Source organism: Salvia splendens, chromosome 10 (assembly GCF_004379255.2).
Source record: "Salvia splendens isolate huo1 chromosome 10, SspV2, whole genome shotgun sequence".
NCBI lineage: Eukaryota > Viridiplantae > Streptophyta > Magnoliopsida > Lamiales > Lamiaceae > Salvia > Salvia splendens.
The window spans coordinates 10,034,482-10,055,608 of record NC_056041.1 but is presented as its reverse complement, the minus strand read 5'-3'; the positions used below and the strand labels follow the sequence as shown (position 1 = coordinate 10,055,608).

At 35.5% G+C, this 21,127-nt stretch overlaps 2 protein-coding genes, 2 long non-coding RNA genes and 1 other non-coding gene across 6 annotated transcripts; 3 read left to right on the top strand and 2 right to left on the bottom strand.

The window, feature by feature from the left end:
• Positions 1-1,697: 1,697 nt before the first annotated feature.
• Positions 1,698-6,336, bottom strand: LOC121753049. The gene is made up of 4 exons (XR_006040337.1): positions 4,720-6,336; positions 4,541-4,582; positions 2,198-2,469; positions 1,698-2,074 (listed from the first exon to the last, which is right to left on the bottom strand). It is a non-coding gene; the product is annotated as an uncharacterized LOC121753049 (long non-coding RNA).
• A 1,872-nt stretch (positions 6,337-8,208) lies between these two features.
• Positions 8,209-11,975, bottom strand: LOC121753064 (bHLH transcription factor RHL1-like). Of its 2 annotated transcripts, XM_042148218.1 has the most exons (7): positions 11,483-11,975; positions 11,303-11,395; positions 11,025-11,150; positions 10,764-10,829; positions 10,141-10,206; positions 9,950-10,018; positions 8,209-8,619 (listed from the first exon to the last, which is right to left on the bottom strand). In XM_042148218.1, exons 1-7 carry the CDS (start codon positions 11,819-11,821, stop codon positions 8,434-8,436), a joined length of 945 nt encoding a protein of 314 aa, XP_042004152.1. In that variant the 5' UTR covers positions 11,822-11,975; the 3' UTR covers positions 8,209-8,433. The 2 variants fall into 2 exon arrangements, with proteins under 2 accessions (XP_042004152.1, XP_042004153.1); XM_042148219.1 differs by lacking the exon at positions 10,141-10,206.
• Positions 11,976-14,268: 2,293 nt separating this feature from the next.
• LOC121750533 lies at positions 14,269-16,573 on the top strand. The gene is made up of 3 exons (XR_006039889.1): positions 14,269-14,625; positions 15,367-15,455; positions 16,321-16,573. It is a non-coding gene; the product is annotated as an uncharacterized LOC121750533 (long non-coding RNA).
• Positions 16,574-18,137: 1,564 nt separating this feature from the next.
• Positions 18,138-20,655, top strand: LOC121752405 (mediator of RNA polymerase II transcription subunit 22b-like). Its single transcript, XM_042147466.1, has 4 exons — positions 18,138-18,412; positions 18,653-18,846; positions 19,845-19,910; positions 20,252-20,655. The coding sequence occupies exons 2-4, from the start codon at positions 18,679-18,681 to the stop codon at positions 20,480-20,482; spliced, it is 465 nt and encodes a 154-aa protein (XP_042003400.1). The 5' UTR covers positions 18,138-18,412; positions 18,653-18,678; the 3' UTR covers positions 20,483-20,655.
• LOC121753449 lies at positions 18,207-18,309 on the top strand. Its single transcript, XR_006040426.1, has one exon. It is a non-coding gene; the product is annotated as a U6 spliceosomal RNA (small nuclear RNA).
• Positions 20,656-21,127: the final 472 nt, after the last annotated feature.

The following is a 21,127-nucleotide window of genomic DNA, read 5'->3' as shown; positions in this document are numbered from 1 at the left end:
ATGGACCATCTACCAGATCATACAATATATGGGATGTCACCACAAATTGTCCATATACCAATGGTGGCGAATGACTGGCTACGACTGTCTGGTACCAGGCTTATCGGCTATCAGTTTCTAGCGAGGCTTTTACTTGAAATCGGGTTGGAAAAATGAAGCCCAACCAAGCCTGAGACATTCTGTCGGATCGGATGGGTTTTTATCATTTTGGTCGGACATAAAATCTATTGGCCTGTGGCCTAACCTATACCGGGTTAAATGAAGGCTTATTGACCTAATGTGTTTTTATAATATTAGGTCCTTGAACTTTTATTAATAGGTTGACTTGAGCTTTTATATGATTTAATCATTTAATCCCATTTCATTTATGGTAGTATAAAATTATAATTTGGTCACAGTGGTTTGTTTTAACTGCATCTTTCGTTTTAAAATTTCGTTTCCATAGAGTTCAAAGAGCCCCTTCACTTAAACCATATATAGTTATTTACGTTCTTGTAAAATATTTATGATTCAAGTAATTGATTTATCTTTGTAATTCGCCACTGAGTTTTGATTTACTTCAGGGGCAAATTGCTTGTAAAGTCGTAAACTTTCAATATAGTTTGGTTTTTCTCGTGAACTTTAAATGTTGCATGAAAAGTCATGAACTTTATCAGACTGTGTAAATTTCCAATCCGACCCGACCCGACCCGATAGATCTCCGACGTAATTACTTATCCTACGTGGCGCGCCGGTTGCGTGTTTTGGCAATAATTCTGATTATTATCTTCTATCTGTGCAATCTTTGACATGGACTTATCACAAACATACAAGTAGCACAAATGAAAACATACAAATTGAATTCAACATACAAATCGAATTTAGCATAAAAGTAGTATTCCACAATTTGAATTGAACCCTAAATTTGTCATTTGCCAAGCCACGCCTCCGGCGCGCCACGTAGGATAAGTTTGTGTCGGAAATCTCCCGGGTCGGGTCAGATGGGAAATTTACACATTCCGATAAAGTTCATGACTTTTCATGCAACATTTAAAGTTTACGGGAAAAACCAAACCATTCTGAAAGTTCATCGCCTTACAACTCTTACTTCAAAAACCAGAATATTAACTGCATAATACTACTATGATGCAGGAGTTGACCTAATCACACAAATTAGGTAATCGACATCTTCGATTTCGCAAATTGACTATGTTAAGTGTAAACTAACCTTTAACGTACTACATGAATATGTTGATGTTCACGAAGATATACACCCAAAATGTGAATTGATTGTTTTATTTTTTAAAATATTTTAAATTCAAATGATCGTCGGAATTAATTTTTTGGATTTTGTATTCGGTAATTTTCCATACGGTCTCGTGAGCTTGCTAATTCTTGACTTCAACTTATCTTTGAGTTGTCTTAAACTTCAGGGTTTCCTCCTTGGTCGAAGATTTTGAATAATTTTAAGTTTGTTTAATCTTTGAATGATAAAAAATATAGATTTGCCTTGAATATTTTTAAAAAATAATTAAAATTTAGGACTAATTAATCTTTTACTTTTTAAGAAGCTTCTATTTATATTCTCTAATTTTAATGGAGACAGTAACAATAAAACTTTTTTTTTAAAGCGTTAGATCATATATTTACAAATACTACAAATTAACATTCTTAATTGCATTGAAAAATTTCCCCAAATCAAGCGATGAAAACAATGATTTCATTGTTTTCATAATTAAACTTTTCGTTGACCAATGGAGTCTTACAATCAAGCCTTTCTTCTAAATGAAAATATATAACGCATGCTGCATAATTGCAATTAGGAAAATAATAAGAATGAAAAAGGCAACTTAACCAACTTTGCTGTCGACTACACAATTTCGACGCCGAATAGTTCAAGGCCCTTACCCTTACACCAAAGAGAAGGCACATTTTTCTTCACTTGTACATTGTCAGTATCCATTCTCTCAATGACATCTACTGCCTTCATCTCCATCAACGACGAGCCCGCCCCGCTCGTACACTGCTTCTAGTATACCGAGTACAATATTTCTCTTCGTAAGAAGATAAATAATCCCATCCCTTGATCGCAAACCTGTTCCAATTAACCCTTTCTTAACACAAAGCTTTGGCTAATAACAATATCGAATCTTCCAAGATTGCATAGAACGATCTAAGAAAAGAAGCTCGATATCATGAACGTTATAGATTTCCCTACCTGACATGGAAGGATTTTAGGGAAGTACTACTTCACAGCAAACTTCTTGGGAATGACAAGCCAATTGAGCTTGCCAACGTCGCTAGGCGTGAGCTCCTTCTCGAAGAGAAACTTGAACCTAGAGGCCATTGGGTCGTGCAAGGATGCCACACCGATTACTGATTCCTTTTTGAAACACTGCTGCGGGTGGAATCAGAGATTTCACCAAACAGATTTTTGGTAGCACCGACCGCTTGCTTCTTCCATCATAATCTATTCAGTAAAGCCTCACACTGAACTTGATATTAGAATCAATAAGATGATCATAACACCAAAGGCAGAGAGTCAATCAACCACAATTTTCCTTTCATATATATAAATAACAGTATTTGGCATTGTACAAGGAGTCAATCAATTTAAAAAAAAAATGGATCCACTAAATAAGCCAAGCATGAGAAACCTATGTGGAGGTGAGAGAATAATTAACCCAAATTAGATGATAAAATGTAAACAAGTTGAGAGATCAAGTATGGAAGTAATAAGTGAGACATCAAAATGCAGCATATTTCAAACTGGAGAATCTTTTGTTACATTATTTTGTTAACTTGATGAAATTAAAGGCAAATGAAATCAGACATAAAACATAGTAAGACATTATGTACTAGTAATAGTGTTATCCTTATATGTAAAGTAGAGAAAAGATGATGAGGGCCTCCCACTAAACGAAACCCAAAATCATGCCTAGCTTGGATATCGATGAACAAAAATACTCCATTAATTAGTCCATCAAAAATGTATGCCGACTAGGCCTCTTAACATAGAGCGTGGTCTTAGTGGACCGTTGAACATCTCCTAATAAATGCTAAACGAATATGGATAATTATAGTTTTTAAATTCAAACATATATAGTTCAAAGAGGATAGACAAAAAGAAGAGATATGGAAACAGGTTCAGGTTCAATCCATTCAAAACATCGGTCAATTATTAGCATATTGAATTTGGGTTCTATGCAGTTCAAAGATACTTAAGGAAACACAAGATGCTAGAATGCTTTAATTTTCCCAAGCAAGAGATTTTTCTAGAATCATACTTCCAACAAAAACAATAAAACACCCCTCACAACAAGCCCCGTCAACTCCAACTCCGCGCCCTTCCCTAACTCCGTAAAGAACTGAAAGAAAGTCAAAATAACTCAGTGAGACCTGCCCGAGACTGCAACAATAATAAGCCTAACAGTCTTAAAAGAAAATTTATACTCGTACTACTTCAATCTTTTCCTTAGATGCATGACGCATCCATAATTCCGTAGATCAAATGATAATATAAGTGACAGTACATAAGTTAAGAGATTGTATTACCTTCTTAACACTAGCTCATGCAAAGAGAAAGAAGAAGAATAACAATACTTAAGTTAAGTGAGCCAGTGACGGCAACAAGGCACACACCAAGTTTTCGACAGAAAGCTACTGTAAATATGAGTGCCATGTACAATTGTTACATACTCGTTTATTCAGTTGATATGTTCTTTTCTGCTTATAAAAGAGTATATCTTGGAGGTGATGCATATTGATGAAACCTGATAGCTGGTGGATAATAAGAAGACCAAGAGTGATAATGTGATTCGCTCTTAAATACATAGTTCAGAGAACTATGCCAACCTTTGAAAACAATTTTTCCAAAACTCGTGACAAGCAAAAATTCTTCATATGTTATAAAATACGGCCGTGAAAACATCAACAAAATTAGATGCTGAAAAAGAAAGATGTTGTAATAAACAATGGCCATCAAGATTTGATTTATGACACAGTATATCTTTAGGTATCCTCCACACACATACACAAATTCATGGAAGCCTTTATCAAGGACGTTCCAGTTACAACAAAAGCCAACATTAGGTAATCTCTTTTTTTTTCAATTCTTTAAATAAGGGAACTTATCTAGCAACACAAAAATTGATCAATGCATCCTAATAGTGTATAAAATTTGAATATATATCCATAAGAAACATTATCCATCAGCAGTTTCTCTCAATAGGTTCTGAACCACAATTCAACCTATACATAGATATCTTTATATAACGATTAAGCATATCTACAACAAACATAATTGTGTTCCAAATCTATCATTAAAGAACATGCACTAAAATACCAGAATAATAAAGACAAAAAGATAGTTCAGTAACACAAGTAAAATTCAGTAACACACCCAAAGTAGAGCTTTAAAATCAGATTAGTTTACATAAAACAAACTCAAACTTAGCAATTAACATTCGAGAGTTTCTTTTTTCAGCAGCATCACTTGCTTCCTACAAATCTCGAATAGTCTGTGACAAATAGCAATAAAATTAACATGAAAATAGAATACCTGGGAAATCAAGTTTCAGCCTCCCGCAACAAGTAGCAAGGGCTGTCCAAGAAATTGATTGCAAGAAAGTAAGTGAAAAATATGGAAACGGAACTAACCAAATCTATTAGAGGGGATTCTTCCAGAAAGGAAACAAAATAAATAAACAGAATATAATAAAAAGATCCAATATTCCTAACCTGTATATGGAAAATTTTCATTCTTGATGACACCCATATATAATTCTATGCGCATCAGCTTCACATATGAAACACAAAAAAAAACCTCTTATTTTTCTGAGCTGCATCCAAGCTTCATAGGAAAAGAGAGGTTACCATAACCAATTACAAGAGAGAAACAAACCCAGAAAACCAATTTGGTTGGAACGAACAAATCACATAAAATATGGTAATGTAATCACAAATCCAATATTTTCTTTAGAGGCAAAGATACAAAAGAATCAATTTTTTTTAATCTAAAAGCGAAAAAAGTCCAGATTTTGCTTTCAAGAATTCATTTGAATTTGGGTATGGTATAAATGTTAATTTTTTTGTTGATAATAGTATTTTATTGAGGATAAAGAGTATGGCTCAAATGAAACCAACAAATACTTTGCCGTTATTTCAGAACAGTGGCCAGGCGTACCTTACCAAATCTTCAACTCCAACAATGACAACATCAAAAGTCACGCCTCTGAGTAGAACTTTTTTTTTAAATGAAATAGCAATCTAATCACTGCATAACCTCTATCCTACTATAATTATATACTGCTACTTGTATTAAGATGCAAGACCTTCCTAATAATAATAAAAAAGGAACATTCATGCTTTTAATTTCATTTTCTTCCACATAAACATACAAAAATAATTTGTCATAAAAGATAATTTGAAGAAACATATACATAGAGTCATAGAGGGATCTAAAAGGGTTTCAAGATTTACAATTTATTTTCATTTAGTGATCTGATACATATGATAAGAAATTTCCTCCAACATAAAAGAGAGAACTAAACAACTGTGAAAAGATAATTTGAAGAAACGGTATACACTAGATAGACCTAAGAGGGCTTCATCAAGATTCAAACTTTTACTTTCAATTTGTAATCTAAGTCACAACTACATCAATGAAATTTGCTTCCACATGAATTATACAAAAAAAAGATAACTTGAGAAGACAATTTACATGAGATAGAGCTAAGAGGGTTTCAAGATTCAAACTTTCATATTCAATTAGCGAAAATTAAATGTTCTTCTAAAAATAACAAAAAATGAAAAATCTCACTTGATGAGGTGCCTATTTCCCTTAATAATTATCTCTTTGATTTATGAATAAGCACAGACAGAGAGAGCAATCTTGAAATAGAGGGTGCAGTGAAAGTAGTAATGATGGAAAAAGGTGGGAGGTGGAAAGTTATATGACAGAAAGAGAAGTGAGCACACGGCTAAACAAACATATAAACTGATTATAGAAATGCCTGCGTGTGCTCACTCTCTTCTGTCATGACTCTGCAATCTCCTTCCCCAATCTCCTCACTGCACCACACACACCAATTTTGAACTCACGAGCATATAGATCTGAGAAAAACAATAATGTCGGAAACAATTATTATTAGGGTTTTGTGGAGGGTGGAGGTGATTGGATAGTCAACAATCATACACAATGTACTTTCAACTTTTCAGAAATGTAATATTTACGGCTATCATCACGATAGATCTCTTCTCTCTCTGGTTTGTCTTTGCATGCTCTGTGAATTGAGAGCTGTTAACATATTTATGGTCGTTGAGTTTGAGGCAATGTGTGGGTGAGAGAGGGAGAGAGTGACGAGGGCATGTGACTTTGCATCCCCACCACTTGATTGTTTTTGTAGTTGCGTGTCGATATTTTCAGGTCGATGAATTGTAGCGCACCAAAATTCGGACACCTCTGACACGCTTGGCCTTGCTTTGCTCTAATCAGGAAATATACATTTTCTCTAACAATTGCTATTTCAACTACTACTACCACTTTTTTATGACAAATAAAAACAAATTTGGACTAATGAATATATACATAATTATAAAACGATAGTTGTAAAAAAATTAAAAATAACAAGAATGTCACTCTGATGAGTTTGACGGAAAATGATGGTGTTAACACTACAACGAAAAAAACTATTAAATACATTTTTTAAGGATGCTAATTTGTGTTTTAACTAAAATAAGAGGAAGCAAATGAAAGCGTCCTAAAAATTCAAAAGATTAAGTTAAATTATCCTTAATTTAGAGATGATTTTTTTACGTTATGTTATATGAATATGAGTCTAATGTTTTGATTTTTTAAAACATTATAACATGTTAAATTGTGATTGTTTTTCTATGTCTCATATATATCAAATTGTGTTATAAGTAATTTATACGATTTTTATTTTTTTTATGTCATATCCATTATATAAATTCTTATTGTGTACATTAATTTATATTTCAAATTCATGTAATGGTAAAGTGATTTCAATTAGTTATGTGCAATTTAACTAAGTTGTACATTGTTGATGGATAGTAGTGGAGTAAAATTTATTTTAATGCCCATCTTTTGATGTAGGCGACATCTAATTTAAAATCGATTGGAATTCAACGAGGCAAATTTGCCATTAGGGTCTCGGGCTAACTGGGCCGCACGACGTAATCCCACCATGTATCTGACCCTAGTTAAAATCATGTTGCATAAAATATGGAGTAAATCATAATCATAAATGACTCCAATCACAAACACGTGAAAATTAGCACCAGTGCATATAGCTATTAGTATTTGTTTTCTTCCCCTAGTTTAAAGTAAAAGATTTTATAATTTAAAACTAAAGAAAACAATAAAAAAAAAATTTCAACTTGGAAATAGTGGCAGATGTAGAAATAAATTATAGCAGGATTGTACTATTTTTTTTTCATTGATTCAACAATATCCAGCACTTGGAAAAGATAAACAACCACCTGTTCACATTTTTTTAAGAAACAGTTTTGGTGAAAAACACACTCCATTTTCACAAAAATTTCACCTTAGACTCCAACAACAATAAATAAGCCTATCGTCATTAGAATTATTAGAGAGACATGTTATGAGAAAGTTTGAAAGTTGGAGATTTTATATTAATAAAATTAAAAGTTGTGATGTGCTAAAATTAGGGGCATTTTCTGGACTACGCTAAAAATGGAGACATACAGCACTATCAATCTCTTTTTTACTAAAAAGTTCACCTCAAATCTCTGGTAGTTTGGTGTGATAAATCAGCTTTCAGTCATTGAATTTATGTAGCGAAACATTTTATAAAAAAACGCTGAAAATTTAACGCATTTTATGTATTTTCAAGTTAGAAATACTATGTTACAAGATGTGAAGCACAAAAAAAAAGAAGTTATAATGGACCGTGGGATTTCATTTCGTTCCACTGCGGTTTGATGATTTTTTATAGTCGATGTGATCATGTGAGTTGCACAAGATGGAATTATTAGCCAAAAATAAACAAAAAAATGTTACTAGAAATTAGGAAAGTCAATGAGATTGAAAGACACGTGATGGATAGATTTTTATATAATGTAGGCAGCCACCACGTTCCGTCTATGAAAATGGGCCATCCCACTCTGTACTGTGAATTACAGACAGGCCCACTCGAGTAGCTATTTCAAAGAAGGATAATACTACTTCAAACAATTTCTACATATAGTAAAGAAATTATATTTGAGTTAAAATGTCACGGTTCGTTAGCAGATTATGAAATTTAGTCCAACCCAAAACATATTCGGAACTACTAACTAATCTTTAATGAAGTTAGGCTTCAAAAGGTAAGTAATCGAAGAAATAAAAATACGACAACTCAATTACGATTTGGAAAGGAAAGTAGCATATTTGAGGCAGGTTCTCCTCCACAAATGAGGGCAGAATGGTTAAGTAGAGGTTTGGGTGGAGGAGGAAATGGAGGTGGCGAGAGAAATGGGCATGAGGCAAAGACCCTTTCCTTGAAGATACTGCATGGCAGAACCCATGTCCTCCTCTAGAAGCTTCGCCACCTTCTGCTCTGCCGTCGCCATTCCTTCCTTTTCAGCAATGTCGCCTCCGTTATCCTTCTTTCCCTGCAGTCATCACCACCAAACTTTTAGCGTGTGCATCTTTCTAGGCAAGTACTTTAATATCTATTACTCCTATTAGGTTATGCTTATTGACATATGTAGCTTAAATCTCAAGGCAACTTTCATCTATATATATATATATACAGGTCTATTTCCAAATTACGAACATCTATTGTAAAATGAATGTATGTTGATGGGGTAATGATTATGTGTTGGATTCCTTGTAAAAATTAAAGAAAATAAAATCAGGAAGTTCAACAAGTGGACCTAATATTTGGTGGAATTCATATGAGGTTTCGTGCAAATTCAGGATGTAAATAGTTAAGTGAGCAAAAATAGGGAGTAATATTTGAAGATAAAATTGGGTCAGATTTGTGACTCCAAAGTGGGGAGAAAGGGGTTTTGGTATGAATAAAAAAGGCGTTTAAAGGGGGGTGAGAATATGAGGTGGTATCTGAAAAGTGGCACGCGTGCTTCCTTTTGGTTTTGTTGTTTTCTGGTTGAAGATATAGATATGGATATGGATATAATTGAAATTAATTTTTATACGTACGGTTCGGACAACAACCACTCGTGGGGTTGGGTTTCTTCATTTTTTTGAAAGGTAAATTAGTAAGATGACAATGCAAGAGAAAGTATAGCTTAAAGGTAAGTAGAAACACCTCCAAAATAACACTCACTTGTAATGAAATTGACATTTCTAAACTAAAATATAAGTAGAATGGTAATAAAGTTTTCCATGAATTATAAAACCTAGTACTAGCTTTTAAGAAATGTAATGATTTTATACTAAGCTTGTCATAATTTACAACAAAAGGAGTGAAAAACAATCTCAAAAGTTCACCTTTTGTTCAACTAATCAAGTGTAAGAAAAACATAAAAATATTAATCATTTATTAATGAGATTGTGTGCGGAATTTTTCTTAACACGTGGGGTTTTCACTTCATAATTTTGGAAGATGGGGATTTTCAGATTTTCTATGGCTACATCTGCTTTTTTTGCTTTATATAATGCTCTTTTCCATTTTCAAAAGATTACAACTTCTAGCCTAAGACACGCAACTTCTTTTATTGTCATAGTTACTAATTACAATAACGCAATTTCATTTAATTCGTCCAACTCATGATAAACTTTTAGCCTATATGACGACATAACTATTTAAATAAGTAGGAGTATATACTTTTATTAAATAGCCCTTTCGCCATATTCTCCAGAATAAGACCATTACCTAATCACTTTTCGTTTCAACTAATTCATGTTTATCTCTAATTTGTATAGTATATTGCGTTTAACTAAAAAATGCAATAGCCAAATAAATGTATTTTACATTACCTGAGAGGATGCATCACCAATTAATGGGGCGACAGCTCCAACACCGCCTAATCTGCTCGTACTCAGTACCTACACGTAATTACACTCGGTTAAATACATCTATATTCATTAATAAAATAAGTCTTGAAATTAAAAATTTATACTCATAATCAAAAAAAGTAATTTGTAGATTGAGAGAGAGAGGAGATGACTTTGACTTGGAGGCGTAAAAATTTGACATAGTCGATGATCTCATCCAACATTGAGGCTTTGTCCGTCTGTCAACCAATAATGTGGAGTATTAATAAAGCTAATCTTTCAGTGTACCAAAGATTATCATCTCATAAATTATTCAAAAATCTTCCTACCCAATATTCCAAAGAATTATTTATCCAATTAATAATTCCTTCCTCCCATATCCCGAGGCTTATTAAATCATAAGCCCCATCATTATAAAAGTGATTAATTATTAACAACTCTAAACCCTAAACACTTTCTTCAATCGACACGTGCCACATGTGACTTCTGTGCTAATCATTCACAAAACAGCACGTGCCGCTGGATTGATTTAACCAGATTAGAGTCTTCTTGAGAGTAAAAAGAATTTTTGAAAATTAAAAAAATAAAGGGTTCTTGTTAAAAGCTATCGCTCGCCACACGAAGTTTCTTCCACATACATTGGTATGAAGTAAAATATTTATTTACTTTTACATTTATATATGTTGCTTAGTCGATCTAAGTCCCTATAATGAAATGGAATTCGAAAATTGAGTCGTGCAAGATAAATATTTGGTTTCAAATAAAAAAGAAAAATGAGGTGTGTAGAAAGTATTACCCGGTTAGCATTGGGTACAAGCTCCTGTAAAGCCTTCATTCTCTCCGCAATTCGCTCCCTCCTCAACTGCCCATATTTGGTTTCACCGGAAAGCAGGAAAAATCAAAACCAAATATTCGCTCAACAAATACCAGAACACATTTAATAATAATAATAATCACCATTGATTATAGTACTATTTTTTTTATTATAATAACGACAACAATAATAATCCAAAAGAAAATGAATTTTTTAAAAAAAGTACCTACAACAAACACTCACCCTTTCGGCTATACTGTGAGGGTCGGTGGCCTGCCCTCGCCTGGCCCTCACCCGCTGCCGAGGCTGCCCAGTCGCCGACGGTTGGCTTGGCGCCGCCGCAGACGCCGAGGCACCAAAACTATCAGCCTGTAATTACTCCACGTTAGTAATTTATATTAGTAGTATTAATTAAGGGGGGAAATAGGATCTGAGAAAATGATAAAATTGGATTAGATCAGTTGCCAATTTTGCATAATTATTAGGAAGAGGAGACTGCAAAAGGAAATTGTAGGCCAAACCTGAGAGTGAGTGAAATGCTGATCCTGATTTGTAGTTTGACCTAGGGAGCCAGTGAAGCCATTGAAGAGAGCTTGAATGGAGGCATCATTTTCCTGCATCAATTAATAAATTAATCAGCATCAATTTTGTCAACGACGCGTATATTTCATAAATAATTAAAAAAAAAACATAAAGCCGACCGCGATATCAGTCTTGAAGGAGTGGTCGTCAACGACGTCGTCGCGATCGCCTCGTGGAAGGGGGAAGAAGCCGTTGCCGGCTTCCGTGGGGGAGCGGAGATCGTTGGCGTCGGTGAGGCTGCGGGAGAGGAGTAACTGCTGCTGGAGCATCATCGCTCTAGCGGCGGCGCCGCTGATCTGGTGATGCTGGTCGTCGGCCCAGGGGAAGGCGGCGGCGGGGGTATTCATGGATAGCATTTGCTGGAGGAAGTCGTCGTGCGACGGGGGCGGATCGAATTGGGAGTCGTCGTGGAGAGATGACATTTGCTGCTGGTTCAAGAGTGAGTTAAGGTTGTTCATGGCGGAGAATTCGCCGGTGTAGGAAGTCAATCGGCGGAATCTCAGTGGGGATTGTAGTTAGTGAGAGAGAAGTCAGCGAGAGTGGAGACAAGGAGCAGAGTATCAAGTTTGGGTTTGGGAATTCGGGAATGTTTTGTTTTGTGCAAATATGAGATACATCACCCTTAAAGCATCCGCAACGCAGCTCATCCGGACGGACGGTGTCCGTGCCGCTAGGGCGGCCATGTGCTGCTCGCCTTGTGCTCTTGCCGCTAGCACGGCGCAGCTTGATGCATCGAGCATGTTCGTGCCGCTGAGCAGGCTGACGTGGCGCGTTCTGATTGGCCAATGGTAAAGCCGTTGACATTTTTTATTTTAAAAAAAAACGAATTTAATTTAAAAAATTAATTTTAAATAAATAAAAATATTTTCCCACTTTCTAATAAATTATATCCATTTTCTCTCAACTTTTAACTTATTTTTCAATTTTTTCCACCAAAATTCACATTTTCATCTATAAATACCTTCACTTTCACACCAAAAATTTCATTCCACACTACACAATTCTCATCTAAATTATGTCATATTCTCTTATCAATTCTCAATCTTTCACTCTTACAAAAAAAATGTCCGGCTCCAGCGATCACCCCTTCGACTCCTGCTGTTGAAACCACAAATGATTCGGCTAACAACCATTCCCTAGTCCGGAAAAGCAATTTTCGGCCCCTCCTCAAACCCAAGGTTCTCAAGTTCCGGGTGGCTACCGGCCTTATCCGGTGGACGACCAAGATGCCCTCGATGGGTGATACGGGTGGGCACCCGAACCTAGATCGGGAGGGAGTGGCGGCTCTCAAACTCCTCCTCTTCCTACTCCTAATCCTACTCCCACCCCTCGTGGTGTCCGCACCCCTACACTCCGGCGGAGATGGATCACTTATTCAAAGCCTATTTGATTATCTCCGAAGATCCGGAGATAGGCACGAACCAAAGCGGGGATAGGTTTTGGTGGCGCCTCTTTCGCCGGTACAATGAAAACGGCCCGGCTGGAACCATCGAGCGCAATGAGAGTATGGTGTGTAATGTCATATTCAAAGCCAACGAAGAAATCCAAAAGTTCAAGGGGTATTACCTCCAGGAAGAGCGGTCGGCAGGGAGCGACAGGAGTGAACTCGACATCATCAGTGCCGCCTTGGCGACCTACCAATCCCTAAATTACAAACCGTTCAAGTACCTCAGCGCTTGGCAGGAGGTGTGTGTGCATCCGAAGTATAGGGGAGGCTATCATCCTCCTCCAGCTCCTCCAGCAAATGGTCGAGGTCGGTATCCCTATTCGACGCCGGCGAGGATGAGGTGGCTAGCCAGCTTGCCGGAGCTAACTTGGATAGCCCCGACGGCATCCCGAGCAGTTTCCAACACCTGCCGCAAGGAAGGAAGAAGGCGACGGCCAACCACCATTGCGCCGCGACTCCATCCGCCCCCGCTCCCTTTGTGTCACCTCAACCCCCCACCAACTCGTTGTGGACTTTTTTGGCCCAACCCAATTTGGTCGATAGGTCAAATATGACCCCCGAGCAACTTGATTCACATTTGGCAATGATACGGGGTCTCCGAAGAAAATTGGGGATAGGGCCAGAGGAATAGTCTTCCACGGGGATATTTTTTAGCCTTTAATTATGTATTTTTTATTGTTTAGGATTTTAATTATGTAATTTTTTATTTTTTGTAATTTGTAATAGTATTCCGAGTATTTTTAATGCATTTTAATATTGTGAAAATGTTTTTATTTAAATTGAATAATAGAATAGTGGGACCCTTGAGCATGTCCTTGCGGAAGAGCATGGATGTAGGTGTTGTGCTCTTGCCTAATAGCAGAGAGTAAAAAATTATAAAAGTAGGTCCGGACCCACATCCATACTCTTTGGCAATAATACAGATGGGGATGCTCTTACGAACTTGAGTTAGGTGGCCTGATTTGGAATCAAAGTGGGCCTAACAAGTTTTATAGAGTATATTCACGGCCCGTTTACTTGTTGGCCAATTAATTAATTTTATATATTCATTTATCACAATTTATAATATCTCTCTGAAAATAATAAATCAATTAATTTGTAAAATATTCTTCCATCCCGCAATAGAAGTCCTATTTAGTTATGGTACGGGTTTTAAAATATGTAAAGAAAAGTGGATTGAATAAGTTAGTGGAATAAGGTCACACATATATGTATTAGTTTTATAATAAAGTGTGAGTGAAATAAGTCGGTGGAATATGAGACATCCTTAGTAAAAGTGAAGTCTTATTGTGGGACGGATCATGTAATATCCCAACCTTAGAAGAATTAGGAATTAGAGATTAGAATTTATAGTTTAGTTAGTGGTTTTATTTGCATATGTTTTTGTTAGAAATAGAAGAGATAAATATAGGATTTTTTTTGAAAATTTAGGAAAAAGAATGAAATAAAGAAAAAGAAGAAAGAAAAAGAATATGAAGTTGATGAGTAAGTTAGTAGGAAAAAAACGTGTCATGTGGAGAATTAGGAAAAAAATAAGGAAAGGAAAATAGGAAAAATAATACCCATCCTCTTCTTTCTTCTCTCTCTCTTTTTTTTCGTTCTCCATCTGCCCATGCCAACTTCATCTCTGTGTAAATTTTCAATAGCCCTCTACTCCCTCCGATCAGCTACCGCGAATCCTCCGGCCGCTCCACCGTGAAACATGTAATACACTCCATCAGTCCAAGCTCTCAATTCCCCATTCTTCCCCTCAATTTTGGAGCTTAGGTTGCAAACCCACTTCCACTAATCTTTGAAAAATTGTTGAATTTAGAGGTTAGCTTCCTCCATAACCTCTTCAATCATATTTCTAAGTATAGTAGTGATGTTATTTTGATGTGAATCTTGTTGTTTGGTCGAAAATTAGGGTTCATAGATTTGGGAATTTTGTTGTTTGATGCTTTGGTGTAATTTGGCTATTGAACTATGCAATTGGAAGTAGGATATAATATTTAAGCATGAAAGTGATAGGAAAAATCTGATTTGTTTTGGGAGTTCTTTTGTTGGAGAAATAGCTTGTTTGTAGACTGTTCTGAGGCTACTGTACTGATCAGTTTCGGCCCCTTTAACATGTTAGAATTTATGTTCTAAAATTTTTTATGCATACTATCAGGTCTTGGGATGATTTCTGCAAAATTTCAGATCGTTTCGTCAACGTTTGATATTTTTAAAAATTCATGCTAAACCGTCGCCAGAATCTGTCACAAACTGGCAGGTTGTAGTAAAACGTTCATAACTCCCTAATTCCTTGGAATTTTGAGGAAAACCTTTTTTGTAATTAAAATAGACATCTAGAGGTTTATTTTGGTGTAGGGCTCGACCCCTAGTTATCTCCGAGCTAAGTCAGTTTATTATATGAAGTTGATGTAATGCAGTCAATATTTTTCTAAAGCTTTAAAAGTTGAGAATAAAGGTTTTTATGCTAAAAGGGAGATAGATAGATGTGATATTTTGGCTTACATATTTGTGCTTTAAGTGTTTATTTATGAAGTGTATATGTGGCTATTTTAAACCTAGGTGAACACGGTGCAAGCACAAGCAATAAGGGAAAGGAGCACCTCCCTGGTTGACTAAGCCAGTAATAGCGTTTTTTTTGACGTGTACAGGTAGTGTACGCGTGTTCTAGAATTTAATTCCTTTAACTTCGATAAATGTTACTATTTGGTTGTGTGATTCGTATGCTTATGCCATAGAACTTAAAAATGATTGTGTGGATTTTGTATACTTCCAAGTGATGTAAATAGCTATATGTGTTGAATAATGTGAAAGTTGATGTGAAATAGTTGCGTTATGCCCCATTGCTTGAGTGAATCACAGGGTATAGTTGGCATGCCATAGGACAGCAGTACTGCACACATGTTGATCACTCGTCTTCTGGACAACCGAAGCGATGATCTATATGATATATCGATTGTTGAAATGTACCCTATATGGGTAATATATGACAGTTGTCTTGCATAGGCCATTTGGAAGATTACAGTGTCCGATACGGACTTACATGATAGACGCCCTCATAGGGCTACAGATAGTGTCCGTGTACCCGTGTCCATCACTAAGCATAACTTGGGGGCTGAATGTGACTTTCTATTTTTGAAATAATATGGTTGTGCTTTGAATTCTTTAAATAGTTATGTTTCTTATAGTATAATTATGTTGACGAAGGAAAGTGACTGCTGACAGGATCCTTTGTTTATATCATGTTGTTGTACATGATGAATGTGTTGATTATTTGCAAGTGATATATGTGATCTTAACTGATTCAAACTTTTAGTAAGGATAATATTTGGTAATATTGTGTTGAATTTGTATATTGATGCCGATGTAAATTGAATATGAGTTGTACGACATTCCAGGTAATAAGTGTTTACTTGAGATAGTGATATGGATTGAAGTTTTAGAGATTTTATTCTGGAATGCGATTACACTACGAGCTTTTCGAAGCTCACCCCCCCTTTCTTCTCCCTCTTGCAGAGTATAGAAGCGAGTGAGCTCGCTAGTTGGCAGCAGCACGTGTCAAGTCACTACCCTCCCTTTTTGCTGGTAAAGTTGGAGTTCTCACGTGGCATGCTTAGGCTAATTTTTGGTTGTTTGTAGTTAGTTGGAAATGTAAGGTTATAACCTTCTTTTTGCTAGTGAAGTTGTATAAATATCTATCGAAACAGGTTAATGTTGTTTTGTTATGTACAGTAGTAAACAGTTGTGTTATCAGGTTTAGTTTCTTTTATGATAGTGTTGTATGTTGAGTGGTTGCAGAAAAGAGAGAAAAAAAAAACCAGGTTTTGTTTATCTATCGTACCGAAAGGTAACGTCACTTATTCGGTTAAAACTAACCGAGTAAGGGGTGTTACAGATCAAAATGGCAAAATATAACTCTTGTTATGGGACGGAGGTAGTAGCTTTGATTTTTATGAATTTTGTAAAATTACATTTTTTAATAATAATTTTTACTTAGAATCAAACTAAATATATAAATCAAAATAAAAATTATTAAACGTGCGTCAAAATGAAATGAGGGATGTAGCATAACAGTTACTTTCATACGTACTATAACTTCATTTCCAATTCCCACCCGTTGGAATTCAAATCGTTATAAAAACTCTTAAACTGTTTATTAATTCCCATTTTTTTCTCATTTTCTATAATTGGTACATGGAATTCAAAGTGTAGAATTAAAATTAGAGTCTTCAATTTCAAATACCTTTTGGTTTGATGGAATGCAATTTTCCGCAAATCTGGGTTACTCGTGAATTGATATAGCAAAATTTAATTAATTTCATGAAGTGATAAAACATATACTGTATTTAAATTCGTTCATCAATAAACAAGTACAATATGATCAGTTATTATCTAGAACTTATTAAAATACTAAGAACACTAATTCACGAGTAAATAATGAAAAAAATTTAAAAACACTGTCATAAATAATGAAAAAAATTGTAAGTATATCTTTTTTTTGAAAAGTATCATTACATACAATATACTCCCTCCGTCCCAATTTAAGAGTAAGATTTAGTTATGACATGGATTTTAAGAAATTAGTGGAGTGTGTAATAAATGAAGTGAGGTATTGATTGTTGGAGTGTGTAATAATTGAAGTGAAGTAGTGGAAAGTGAGACACTTTTGACTTTTTGTATGTTTAGAATTTTGTTTTGTTTTATTTTTATGGAAATAATGACATTTGAGTGTACATTTGATGAATAATGAGGTTAAATTTTATGTCCAAATATGGTAGATTCTAAATGTGACTCTTAAACTGGAATGGACTTAAATGGCAAAATGTGATTCTTAAACTGGGACGGATGGAGTATTTACAAACACGAACACCAAAGTAGATGAATCAACCACAACATTAGGTGGCTGTAAACTAGTTTATAATGTACTCCCTCCGTACACAAAATGTTGCTCGACACGGATTTAAAGAAATGTAAAGAAAAGTGAGTGAAAAAAGTTAGTGGAATGTAGGCTCACATTTATATATTAGTTTTTTTATAATAGAAGGTGAGTGTAATGAGTTAGTGGAAATCGTGTCCATTTACCAAAAGTGGAAAAAAAAAGTAAAGTGGACAATATTTTACGGACGGACTGAAATGGTAAAACTAGACAATATTTCATTGACGGAGGGAGTATACTCAAGAATATTGAATTTAAAAGAATTACGTTTATAAGTTGAGCTGAAATAGAGCAATATTTATGTGGACAGCATACAATTTTAAATTTTTGGTGTAGAATTAAATTTGATGGGCCAAGAGTTAGCTCAAAGCCCAACACTGTACACAGCATAACATCCATTCTTCCCACATCGACCTCTCACAAGCTTCAGTTGAGTTTTATAGGTGGAAAAGCAGCAGGAGGAGTCGTCCTTTCGGGGACATCCGATAAAATTGGAACGATACAGAGAAGATTAGCATGGCCCCTGCGCAAGGATGACACGCATAAATCGAGAAATGGTCCAAATTTTTTTTTTATTATTTTCGGATTTATTTTTTGCCCTAACATCAAAATCTGGAAGAAACGATCACTCGCAGCGATTCAACATCTCCCCAAATTTTTGAAACCCTAACGGTATTTGCTCACTCCAATTTCTTAACGGGCTTTCAATTTTGTGTTTCTTCGAACATGTAATATTTTGTGTGTTACGTAAGCGACGAATTATATTCTTTTAATGCTTGAATCCAGCCCCAGTGTGAAGATTTGGGTTTTGTATTTTTGTGCTTTTATGAAAATTTGATGCGGTGTTGGACTACTACTTGGCTATTGAATCGTTTATGCATCCAATTTTGTGATTCTGCTTTGCTTGTACAGGTTAATTGCGTTTTTAGTTGTTGAAAATGAACAAAGGAGGAGGGGGGATGGGAGGTGGAGCTGGCGGCGCTGCTGGGCCGACTGCTGCTGCCGCAGCTGCAGCGGCGCAGAAGCAGAAAACCCTTTTGCAAAGGGTGGATACAGACGTTGGAGGTCTCGTCGATAATTTTGGATTCCTGGTTAATGTAGCTCGGGTATGCTTCCTCTAATATCTCTACTCATGGATATGTCTGTGTTTGTATGCTTTTCTCTTTGTCATAGGAAAATAGCATATTTCAACTTTGAATTCTAATTCGTTTTGTATGTTTATCCTTCTAAGCTTTTGCAGCTTAATGTTTCCAATAGGAGTATTTCCCTTTGTAGAGAGTTGGGATCAGTTAAGTAGTGAAACAGTGAGCAGAAATTTGATTCTAGATGCTAGATTTAGATTAATTTGCTTTCCATTCAAAACGGTGATGATCCTAAAGTATTTTGTTAACCAGATGGACAGTATGATAATTGACTGGTGTATCGCTGCAGAGTTGATTCTTGTTATTATTGTTATTGGTGTTGAAGATTTCGTGTCTGGTAAACTTAATGCACCGCCTAGATATTTGGATAAACAGTATGATCATTTACCGGTGTATCACTGCCAATTTAGCTGGTCTACTAGGTGGGTGCATTTCACTGTGCTGCAGATTCTTGTGAACTCAGGTTCTTACGTCTATTAGTGTTTTCTTCTTATCAATATAGATAACCAATTTACTATGGAGTATCAACATAAATGGATTGGTAAAGTTGGTAGATCTTCTGGAACACATATCTAGTTTATGATGAATCATTTGTTTTTCATTTTACCACTTAAATAAAAAATCGAGTTTAGTGTGTTGATGAACCAGTAAATAGGCAAAAAAAGGGTGAAGTTATAGTTCAGTCCTGGAAAGAAAATAATTTAAAAATTTAAGAACCTTTGATTCTGTTTAAAGAAAATGGAAATATAGTTTTGTTAACACTTATTAAGTTCCTTACATACACTTTAAAAAGAGGTTATGTAGACGACTAACTCCATAACGTTATCCCTTTTATAAGTCTTTTTAGATTTTTGCCATCCCTCTTTCTCGAATACTCCTACATTTGAAGTTTGAGAATTTGATTTGGCTACAAATTAGCTTTTGCGATGAATGCACATGTGATGGAAATACATACACTTCAGGTTAATGATCCACCAGTGCGAAACTCCCAAGAATCTTTCATGATGGAGATGCGCGCTGCCAGAATGGTAAGGGATATTGTTAGATTCTTTCTTCTTTCCATTGCTCTTCTACTAAAATGCTAGAGCATGCCAACTGGTATGAGCACCATGTCTCTTTGTGAACTGAAATTTTTAAGAAATGCTGTAACTGTAGTGCAGTGATACGTAGCTACATACCAAAACCCAAATGAACAAGATCTTCCAGGCACTGATAGTCTTTTACAGTATATCTATTCGGTCATTTTTTAGTTCTTCCATGAAACGTCATTGAGTATACAGTGCCATATTGAATATCGCTATCAATTCCTCACCCTTTATTCTCTCTTCCGATTGCTCTATGCTTGACTAATTGGGGACACAAATGTCAGGTTCAAGCTGCTGATTCTCTGCTGAAGCTGGTGTCCGAGCTGAAACAGACAGCAGTTTTCTCCGGATTTGCGTCTCTTAACGATCACGTTGACCAAAGAACTGATGAGTTCAATAAGCTGACGGAAGATACAAATAGCACATTGACTAGAATTGGAGAAGAGACAGCTGCTAGCCTGAAGGAGCTCGAGCACCATTACTATTCTTCCACGATTAGAACGCCTCAACCTTGAAACAAGTACTCGAATTGTTAGTTGTATGAGAATTTGGTTGTAGCACTTTTATTGTATACAATGAATCCTAGCTTTATTTTTGGTGCAAGTGATCTGATATTTGTCAGTAACTTCTTCTACATGTAAGATTTGCATTCCCGTATATTCAAGCATTGTATAATTGATTGGCCGAATTTCATTCTAAAATATATTTTCTACTAAAAGTTCTTATAATCATATGAACATTCTTTTCAATACATGGAGAAATACCAATGCATGGCTGAATATACAACCCAAGGAATTGAAAGATTATGCAATCAAACTTATGCTATACAAAGCTCAAACTATTAAACCACTTGGTTGTAGGATGCAAACTAAGTTGTTACGTGAAATCGCCTCGTTTCACTTCCCATATATTCAACTATTCAAGCATGCTTCAACACTGGTCCTTGGGCAAACAATGCATTGCATAAATATCGTCAAATGTCTCACAGTTAGGTTATGTGTGATTCTATCAATTCCAATAGAATAAACCCAGCCACTTCCTTTCGATCTATTAAAGAATGAACAAATTTTTTTACCATTCACCCCAAAGAATAAGAGCATTTTTAATCCTTCTAGCAATCACATCACTCAACCACAAATTATGATACTAATACTATTTCT

Excerpts from the sequence above, each read along its gene's own strand:
- LOC121753064 (XM_042148218.1), bottom strand. The coding sequence starts at position 11,821 with ATGAACAACCTTAACTCACTCTTGAACCAGCAGCAAATGTCATCTCTC. Across the intron at positions 11,396-11,482 it reads CCTTCAAGACTGATATCGCG|GAAAATGATGCCTCCATTCA; the intron begins GTCGGCTTTATG and ends TAATTGATGCAG. Across the intron at positions 8,620-9,949 it reads TTGGTGATGCATCCTCTCAG|GGAAAGAAGGATAACGGAGG; the intron begins GTAATGTAAAAT and ends TGATGACTGCAG.
- LOC121752405 (XM_042147466.1), top strand. The coding sequence starts at position 18,679 with ATGAACAAAGGAGGAGGGGGGATGGGAGGTGGAGCTGGCGGCGCTGCT. Across the intron at positions 18,847-19,844 it reads TCCTGGTTAATGTAGCTCGG|GTTAATGATCCACCAGTGCG; the intron begins GTATGCTTCCTC and ends CATACACTTCAG. Across the intron at positions 19,911-20,251 it reads AGATGCGCGCTGCCAGAATG|GTTCAAGCTGCTGATTCTCT; the intron begins GTAAGGGATATT and ends CACAAATGTCAG.